Source organism: Haematobia irritans, chromosome 4 (genome assembly GCF_050003625.1).
Source record: "Haematobia irritans isolate KBUSLIRL chromosome 4, ASM5000362v1, whole genome shotgun sequence".
Classification (NCBI taxonomy): Eukaryota; Metazoa; Arthropoda; class Insecta; order Diptera; family Muscidae; genus Haematobia; species Haematobia irritans.
Window position 1 is genome coordinate 56,189,659 of NC_134400.1, and position 10,851 is coordinate 56,200,509.

Sequence of the window (10,851 nt, forward strand, 5' to 3'; positions counted from 1 at the left end):
AAAAACAAATCTGTCGCTATATCTAACTCTAAATCGATTTCTACCTAAAATCATAGATATGATACTTAGTAGCTAGGATTGTATTCGAATACTTTTTTTTCATGATCATGTAACATTTTCAATACTAATAATAATAAAATTAATCTCATTTAGGTTAGGGTTTATTGGTATTAGAAGAACTTGCCCACAATCTAAAGTATTATGATCCTAAGATTTCCATTTTGTTGCACGGCATCTTCCCCAATTGTCTTTACGCCCAAATTATGGAGTCATCTTAGAAATATGGCTAATTCGTAATGCTGTCATGGATCCAAAATCTAAAACGCAGTCGTTTATATTTTGCCAACAATTTCGTAACTGTTTTACTTTTTATTACAATCGATATCGTCATTAGACAAAAATATATTTCCTAATTACAAGAATTCGCTCACCTAAAGTTTTATGATAATTGGGAAAATATTTTTCCGCATTAAACGAACATGGTCGCTGTCTAAAATATTATCTTAAATAAAATATTCACCCATGTTCCGCTATCCACTTCAATTCCACTCCCACTATTCACGTCATATCCACGAACGTGAAAATTTGGTGTTCTTAATTCCACGCTCTTTTTTGAACTTTTCTGTAACCAGCCGGGTTGCACAAATCATCCAAAAATTCACTAAGGCGGAAATCAAAATAAGTGGAATCAATAGACTTATTATAATTTATTTTTTTTTTTTTTAATTTAAAATGACGCAGTTTTAATAAAACTCATGTATTAAATATAAAACATTTCAAATTTTTTACGCGAGTACTTTTTTTTTAACCGCAAATACACCCATCTTGGACATAAGTCAACTTTCACCAAGACTTTTGCAAGTGAATTGATTTCACGAAAATTCCGGTGAAAGTGGATTGTAGGACACGAAAATCGTGGAATTGATTCACATTCACCTGGAAGTGGAGTTGGGAAAATGAGCAATTATCTTAATAAAAAAAAACTGTTGCCGCCACCGAAAAAATGATTTCAGTGATATCTATACACTCATAGAAAAAGCCCGCTAAAAATGAAATAGTCTTTTTATTTGCAAAATTAAAGACCTTAAAAGTCCAATTTAGAATTAATCTAAAAAATCCAAAAGAAATTGTCGTTTGCTGTTATATTTTTGTGATTTGAGGTCTAGCGAACAACAATTCGTAAAATTTTTAAGTTCTAATATTATACTCAAAATATTTTCAAGAACACAAATTTCAGGAAAATTTTTCCAATTAAATACTAAATTGAGTTAAAAAAATAAATAACTAAAAATTTTATTGATTCAGAAAATTGTTTTAATGAAACAAAAATTAATAGCATCAAATAATTTTTTAATTGGGTCAATTAATTTTTTAACTGACTTTCAATTAATTTTTGTAATTGATTAATGGGATCAATTAATTTTGTGATTAAATCAGAAAAAAATTGTGTGTGAAAGAAAACTAGTTTTTATATATATAAGCTCCTAGATGTGATCAGCAAACATGCTTGCTTGCTGGTTCATTTCAGAAATATTGAGATTTTTAGCAAATTGGAATATTTTGTTTTTATTGTGTTACGATACGCTCTAGTTTAACTTTTTAGTTTGTTTCAGCCAAACTTAAACTTAAGGGTAATCGAATTTAAAAGCTAGTAGACAATTTCAGCAAACAGTGACATGTTTCCATTTTTAAGCAGATTTTCTGCTGTTTTTTGTCAGATTATTCTGTTGTGTATGTAAACAAATTTCTTTGGGTGTAAGTGCTGCCAAAGAGTAAAACAAGTTAGTGATTTCGAAAAATGTAAATGATAGGCTCAAATATAATCTGTTGAATAATATAACTCGTTTTGATAAACCAGCCTGCATTGATATCAGGCTAACATAAACAAAACAAAAATTAATAATTATTGTAACCATAGTTTTAGCATTAAATGACCGCGGTGAACATATCCAAATGATTTTGTTTTTCTTGCATGCACAAAGTTATGCAGGATATGGTTATTTTTAATTAATTATGTTTAATATATTTTCTTCAATTTATTTGATTTATTTAATTTGCATCATGTTGGTCCATGTACTAAAATTCAGTTGAATTATTCAAGTTTATATTTAATAATTTTTTTTTTAATTTTTACAGAATATCCATGGAAACAGCTGGACTGCCAATACCTGGTTATCATTACATTGCACCCAATGCTATTGTCAAAACCCCCATACACTAAAGTAATCTACGATGATGAACATCCACTTTCAAGAATGGCGACAAAACAAAAAACGATTTGCGCAGTAGTAACTACAGTCAACAACCAAAACTTTTTAAACACAATTTACAACAATAAAATGTGAAGAAAACTCCCCCTTTTTTTCAAACCAGAGTATGGAACCCTAAAAGCAATATTAATTTTAAATTTTAAAAGAATTTAGAAGAAGCAAAAAAATTAAACAAAACAAAAAAGAAAACATGATACAAAATCTGGCATAAAACAAATTAGACAAGTTTACTTATAAAAACATGCGAAGCAAGAGAAGCAAAACAAAAAATCAACAACAACAAAGACACACAAGTAATCCAACATTTACTATATAATATATTTACATATTACTGGAACTATATAGAAAAACAACAACAATTAAAAAAAAATATTTTTTTCGAACTGTTGTTGTTTTACACTTTTGATTTTATATTTATTTTACATATTTAAAAGAAAAATACATTTTTCAAATTGGGTATGGAGAAGGACATTTTGCTGTTGCGCTACAACAATGAAAGCAAAAAGGCGGGCAATTGAAAATACCACAATGTCCATCTCAACTCAAAAACCGTAAGAGATAACAGCAATTAATTTTTAAGTGTAGTCAAAACAAAAAAAAAATCAAGCTAAGACAAACAAAACCAATAAAAAAAAGTCTAATGAAAATACAGCTTAACAGTAAAAACAAAACAGAGATATTATATAAAACAAAACAAAAAACTCCGAATTAAATGTCTTGAATAGAATTTAATAAAACAAAAACACATAATATTAAACTAAAGCAAAATAGAATCACAATTGAATAAAATAAAAAATTTAATAAACATAATCGTCATGAAAGCAACAACAAAAACAATAAACATAAAATCAAGTCAAATGAGAGAAATGTGCATTATTTTTTTTCTGTTACAACTAATTTTTAGTTTCTTTAAACATATATACATACACATATATCATAACTCGAAAACTAAAAAAAACGGAACTATCTATAATTACTATGCAAAACATTTCAATTACAAAATATTTATATAGATTTTTCTTATTTAGATAATTTTTATGGAAATAAAAATTTCAAACCAGTTGATAGCCAAAAAGAAAATGCACTGAAACGCCTTAGTATTTTCTCAAGAACAACTCAAATACAGTTACACGCGAAACAAAAAAAATATATTAAGAAAATAATCCATTTTGTCCAAGATTTTTAAGGTCAACTAAACTAAAAATAGTTGCAATGATTACACATATCAAGTTTATTCCATTGAGATTTTGATTTTACACATGTGTGATATATCACAAAACTTTTGAATTTTCATTAAACGTATATTAGCTTTAATACCTTCAAAATAAATTCCTGGAATCGATTGCATGGAAAAAGTATTAATTAAAAATTTAATTAGCTTCATACATTTGTCAAAAATCCTATCATACACAAAACATATCTCCAAAATGTTAACTGAATTGAAACAAAAAAAAAATCCAAGTAATTTTTTATTTAAAAAAAAAAAAAAAAAAACAAATAATAAAATGGAATTAAATTTTTTTAATAGAATGCATTAAAAATTTTGAAGTTGGTGATTTATACTATCTTTAAGATTGAAGAAGTGAAAGAAATTTCAATGAGAAATTAATTGGATCAATTAATTTAGCGGTTGAAGACAAAAAATATTTATTTATTTATTATTTTTTTTTTTTAATTATTTTCAAACATCTATTGTTATTTTTGGGCTTTTAAGGTCAGGTATTTTAATGCGAATAAAAGATTAATTTATTCCATTTTTGTCATCCAACGTTTCGCTGGGCGATTCCAGCTTCTTCAGGGATGGTATTTTTATTGAATATTTAATCTTTCGTCAGGTTATTTTCTATTTTCTATTCTATTGCAGTTTTCTTATTCGCTAACATATGATATGAGACAAACACAAAACTTTATATAATTTGCTGAAAATAATCAGATTTAAAACTAAATATCACAGAGCTTTCCTATTATCTAGATCACAGTTGAATATTTATTTTGTTCTTTGTATGTATTATATGAATCAGTTTATTTTTTAATTGCTTTATTTAAATTTTAATTGGCCCATTAAATTAATCATTTTCAATTGAAAGCGTATAAATTAACTGCTCCAATGATTTTTTTGTCAATTAAATCATTTAAAACAACATTATTGATATTACGCAAAAAAAATTTTTTTTGTCTTTGCAAAATTGAAAATTCTTCAATCGTACACAAAAAAATTTCTGATTCAATCACGAAATTAATTGATCCAATTAATTTTTAATTGAAATGTCTTCAATCACAGAAATGATAGTATCAATTTAAAAATTAATTGAAGGTCAATTAAAAAGTTAATTGATCCAATTAAAAAATTAATTGATACTATTATTTTGGTTATTGATTTTTGTTTCAATTAAAAAATTTGTTGAATCAATTAAATTTTTAATTGAATATTTTTTAAAACTCAATTAAAATTTTTGTGAAATTTTTTGTGTGTAGTAATGAGAGTATCAGTCGCCATACGTCAATTAAACAATTAATTTGTGATTTGATTAAAAATTAAAATTAATCGATTAGGTTTTTAGTTAAAAAGTTTTAAAACTCAATTAAGATTTTAATTGGAATAATTATGATGATATATTTTGTGTATGATAGGATTATCATGATTAAAGAAATTTCATGATTGAAGGCAAATGAAACTATTCAATTTTTTTTAGATATTTTCCATGTAAATTGTCTGGGCAATTTGCTTCAATATATATAAGCGCCTTTTTGATGTGTAATGTGAACTATATATCTTAGAGTATAAAAAATAGCTTCAAATTTTAAAACAAAATAAAAATAAACACCATCATATCCACGTTGGCGCATATTCATGAATCTAGTCGACGATTTTGATGTTCTGCTTCACCAAAATTTTCGTAAAATTAATGCATGGGCAAAAATTTCTATTCTGTCAGTCATGGATACATTTCCGGGTAAAAAATGGTCATCACTTAAAAAAAAACTTGAAAGATTTTATTTATAATGTAATAATGCACGACTTTTATTAAAAAACGTTATATTATAAAAGTCTTGAATTTTGATTGCCACACCCTCATGACTTTTGCTTATAAACTCCGTGGAATTCAGAACATCAAATTTTAACGTTGGTGGATTGGTATTGGTAGTGAACAGTGGAAATCGAGTTGTATGGAATATGTAGGTAGTTTGATTCATATGAAATTGTTTAGTTTTAAAATAATATTGCCCAGAAATTTATATGACGCGTCTCAGAGTTTATTCTTTCAAATCCCGGCAATTGTAAACCACAATATACACCTTTTCTCATATCTTATGAATTCATACAGTGCCTTATAGTTGAATTCCCTATACAACAAAATGTTATTGGAAAAATACAACCATTATCCAGAAAGGCATATGGTTAGGATAATATAGGTAAAAGCTACCAACTCTGAGACAAATTTAATTTTCGAATCCATCAATAGAAGGAGTTTTCGCAACAGAAAAATTTATAAAAACAATGGATTTAAAAATATTGAAATATTTTGCCATAAAAGCATTTACAAATTTTTGTTCGCTACCTGAAGGGAGATTTTTCTAAGGAATGAAATACTTTGTAAGAAATGGTAATTTCATTTGTTTAAAATTTATATATCCCTAATCAGTGTTATAAAAATCTTGGATTGATTAAAATAATTTTGCCCGACACGAAAATTATTTATTTCATTCGAAATGGAGTTTAGATATTTATAAAAATTTCATTTACTTGAAGATTGCACATCTGCTGTATTCTATAAATTTTCCATAACATCCCATAAGTGTAAAATTAAAATTTCAATGGTTTTTCTTTACTGGCATTTTAACAGAGTATTTATTAGAAATATATTTAATACAAAACTCGTTCGAATTTCTTACCCTAATCGGCAATAGTAGATACATGTTGGCATTTTCTTTCTATGGTCGTATGTAACCCCATTTACTTTCAATTTGGTTACAGTTTCCAAAATTTTCGAAAAAAAACTTGTAATTATTTTTATTTACATCTATTTAACCAAATATGTTTGTTCAGCAAGAGTGTTTTCGTTTTTATAAGAGTTGGAGAAATAAAAAAAAAAAATAACATATGCATGAACAGAATATTTAGTGCTCCCATAATGAAGGCAATTGAAATAAGTGTTTTTAATGTCGAAAATTGTTCTTTTTATCAAAACTTAAAACAGACCATTTTCCCAATTTGAAAACATTTCGGCCTTATCGATTATATTTTTCCAATGTTCGAAAGAATCGATTTTTACACATTTAAAAAATATATTGTGAGGTTCTAATATACTATTTTTGGGAAAAACTAAATCATAGAGAAACTTATAGTAACGTACTTTGTTCAGTTGGCAATGCCCTATGTTGGTAAATTTTTCAAAGCATAATATTCAATATAAACACAATCATAGCGACTGTCGGAAAGCGAACTCTTGTTTTGCCTATACTAGTTATGAAAACTCCATGGGACAATCCGATATGAATTACCGTCTCCGTAGTGAATTTGAGCTTTCCGAATTGCAACGTTGCCCTGAAACTGCTGCACAACTTTTATTTTGTTGCACAGCTGTTGCCGGTCAGTTGTTGCAATTCCGAAAAGGCCCAGCGTTAGTTCCTATGGTTGTGTTCGTATACTATTTTCCTGGCATGTAATCGATATAAAAGACTTTTTAAATTGCCATAACTGTAAGCGCTTCTATTACTCTGATCATGAATGTATATCATCTGCTTTAAATAAAAAATTGTATTGTTGGATTTTTATTTCTAGAAAATTTTCTGTTTTTTAATACTTCAATTATATTGTTAGGAATGTGTTATGTTTTATTAGAGAAAAAAAAAATTTAGTAAAAACAAAACTCAATTGTTAAACCAAAGTCTGATTTAAAACAAAATTTATATATTTGAAATTATAGAAAAAAAATTGTTATATGAAAACACTCTGTTATTTTTTTTTTACTTTTAGTTTTTTCTTAAAACACTTGTTTCAAAACTTTTAATTGTAACAATCAAAAGTTAATGCAAAATTTTATTATTATTTCATTTTATTAATGTATTTAAATCTTTCATTTATTCATGCATACAAATATACTTTATTCTCATAATTATTAGCATAATACATACATGAAAACGCATATATACATAAATATTTACATGATCATATCATACATTTTCATTATCCAGTATATGATTTACAAATATATAATAATAACAAAACAAACAAACAAAAAAATAAAAGAAAAAAGCCCAAAGAGCTTATGCGAAGATAAAAGACTTTCTTAATATTATTAATGCAAAATAAAAACAAACAAAAAACATTACATTATATAATTAAACATATATACATAACTACATATATATTTATATATATATTTTAATATTATCAATAATTATTATGGTTTTTAAAGAAAATATGTACATGAGAAAACAAAACAGAACTAAATACAACAATTCACATGGAATATGTACAACATTTATATTTAATTATTTTTCATTTCCACACAGCCAATTTAAACAATTGCACTTGTTTATTGTTTTATTATTGCAATATTGCCTATGCTCATCAAGTCAGTTTAATTATGGCAATAAAGTAACACAGTTTACTGTTCATGTTCTGGTCCGATGTCCAAATCAAATTGACTTTTTTAGTTTTCGCAATATTTATTGAGGATTGCATTAAGTTTCTGGCTGATTATTGAAAATGTTTATGCCCTTCATTATGTTATTTTCATACTATGTCTTTGAAATATTTTTTTAATTTTCAATGATAGTTTTTTTTATGCAAAGACAATACAGCTTATTTAAAATAAATTTAATTTGTTTTAAAAAATCTGATTGAAAATTTTAAAATAAAAATTCAATCAAAATATTTAGGAAATAAGGTCCTGGTAACATTGCAAATTATTATTGTGTTAGTGAAATGTGTTGTTTATATGACCCCACGATATCTTGATTATTTTAGCTATCAACAACAAATTTCTATCAGTTTAATGCGATAAATCGAAGGTGATTTTCTGCTCCCTTGTAAAAATTGAAGTATCTAATTTGATATGACCAGATAGAAAAAAGGTTATTTATGATTATATCTAATTTATAGGGAATTGGGTTTGATTGCATCTCAAAAATAAGACAGATCCAATCATACAGATAGCGCCATGCTTTCATATAATTTCAGATCTAATTGTATCAAATCTGAACGCCCAATTTTTACTCGGACAGCTTTTGTAAGTTTGTAGTGGAATTTATATTCACCTTGTCATAGTGTATGTAGCCCATAGAAATATTTGTCTGAGATCCCATAATTAAATATATTCATAATTCTTGAAACTCCTGAGCTTATGTAGCAATGTCAATTAATTCGTCACTCCAATTTCTGAATGAAATTACGATATTGGGTTTCAATTTTGCATGAATACTACACTGCAAATGGAACATTTCAGTACATGTTTAGGTATTGTCAACCGAGGTCAACTTTTTGCAATCGACTAATCATTTTTTGAATTGTTTTAAAATTGTGTAAATCGATCGTTAGCATGATAGAGATTGATATTTAATCTGATACGAATTCTAAATCTTGAAAGTCGACCAACCATCTCTGAATTCTACCTTTCGCATAGAAAACAAAAATTGACTTTCAATTTTATACCTACCCTACGGGAAATGGATTACCCCGGCCATCTTGAAAATGGCTTTGTCATTGACCGGATAAGTTTACACTCTAGGACACGACTTATGCATATGCATGCATACGTTGGTGGGTTCAATCCCAGTTTCAACCGAACACCAAAAGAGTTTTTCAGCAATGGATAATGCCCTCCTAGAGCTGGTGATGTTTCTAGATATATCAATGCTTCTCTAAAAAGGTGTCACCGTATTGTGAAACGCCGTTTAAACTCGGCTATAAGAAGGAGTTCCTTTATCAATGAGCTTAACATAGAATCGGGTAGCACTCATTGAATGAAAGAAACACAGAAAAATATTTCACGAAAATTTTTACAATTAAAGTCTAAATTGAGTTTTAAAAAATATTCAATTAAAGAATTAATTGATTGATTTTTAATTGAAACAAAAATTAATCACAAAAATTATTTGTATCAATTAAGTTTTTAATTGCATCAATTAATTCTTTTAATTGACTTTCAATTAATTTTTAATTGATGCTATAATTTCTGTGATTGAAGACATTTCGATAAAAAAAATGAATTGGATCAATTAATTTCGTGATTGAAGACAACATATTTATTGTGTGAATGGACTGAAATCGGTAATTAAAATTGGGGATTACAAAAGTTGATTTTCGTGTTTTTTCTCAAATAAAAATTCGACTTTTTTTCCAAAAAAAAAAACTGACAATGAGACGAAAATTCATTTTCATTTCTTTATATTTTTCTTATATATCTATATCTATGTTTAATTTTGGTTTAATAATTAAATACTAAATTTAAATTTAAAAACCCAAGGTGTAGTGTAATTTTTGCATTGGGCTTTAATTTTGCACTATTTTGTAAATTAAAATAAATATTTAAAAACACAATAGATTTATAAATTATGTATTTGAAATAACAAAATCGTAGAAATATTTCTAAATATTGTTTTTTACTGCAATTATTGTCTTGTCTCTTATGTACTCTCTTGTTAATTTTAAGTAATCAGCCACAATTGAATGCAATCATTCGTTGCTTCCATACATCATACATTTAAAACACGAATGCATACATATTTCATAGAACAAGAACATACCATTGTCATCACAGAAATCTTAGTTATATTCAAGTTATACAAGTTTTTAATTTTTTATTTCTATTCTAGAGTTTTTGTCACTTTTTAGATCTATTCGTTTAGTTTTTTATATTTATTACTATTATTATTATATTTTAAATTTTAATAAATCAAAAGAAGAATTTTAATTTATATTTACATATTTAAATAATTAATAATAACAATGTTTCAATAAAATAGAAGGCGTTTAATTATTATTAACTTATTCAACAATTTGTTTTTATTTCTCTTGATTTTGTATTACATCGATCTCTCTTTTTCTTAAGGAATAATTCAGCAAATAAATATCACCAAAAACGAAACAAACAAAGCCAAAAATTAAAAATATTTTATAGGCATATTTCTTTCAAATAATCACATATCGCAAGAAAAAAATTCAAGAAATACCAAACATATTATGGACAAATACAAAAGGAGATTTTTTTTCTATAAATAATAATAAACATATCCCCCCTCTATATATACCGAAAATTCACCATCTCACATAAATATTTACCAAAAACAAAACCAAATATTTAACAAAACAGCATGACCAGCAAAAAATTTACTTAGCTATATGTACACATTTTTGCAACAATAAGAAATTAAAACCACATTGCAAATTAAAAACAAAATAAACAAACTTGCATTGTTTATTTATATTTAATAAATAGCTGCACTTACTAAAATTTTTTGCTACTTTCGGACTGCGGACTTTTTTGTTTGACCTATCCCAATCCACAAATATCTTGTAATTCTCCGTTTTTTTTTTTATTAAATTATGCCTTTTTCTCAAAAAAAGAAAAAAAAA

At 26.1% G+C, this 10,851-nt stretch overlaps 1 protein-coding gene across 2 annotated transcripts in view; it reads left to right on the forward strand.

The window, feature by feature from the left end:
• mub (poly(rC)-binding protein mub) overlaps positions 1 to 10,266 on the forward strand; it is a 313,447-nt gene extending 303,181 nt beyond the window's left edge. For both annotated transcript variants that reach the window (XM_075305128.1, XM_075305129.1), the window contains one exon: positions 2,137 to 10,266. In XM_075305128.1, coding sequence (XP_075161243.1) covers positions 2,137 to 2,221 — 85 coding nt within the window. In that variant the 3' untranslated portion in view covers positions 2,222 to 10,266. The remainder of the gene's footprint in view (positions 1 to 2,136) is intronic.
• Positions 10,267 to 10,851: the final 585 nt, after the last annotated feature.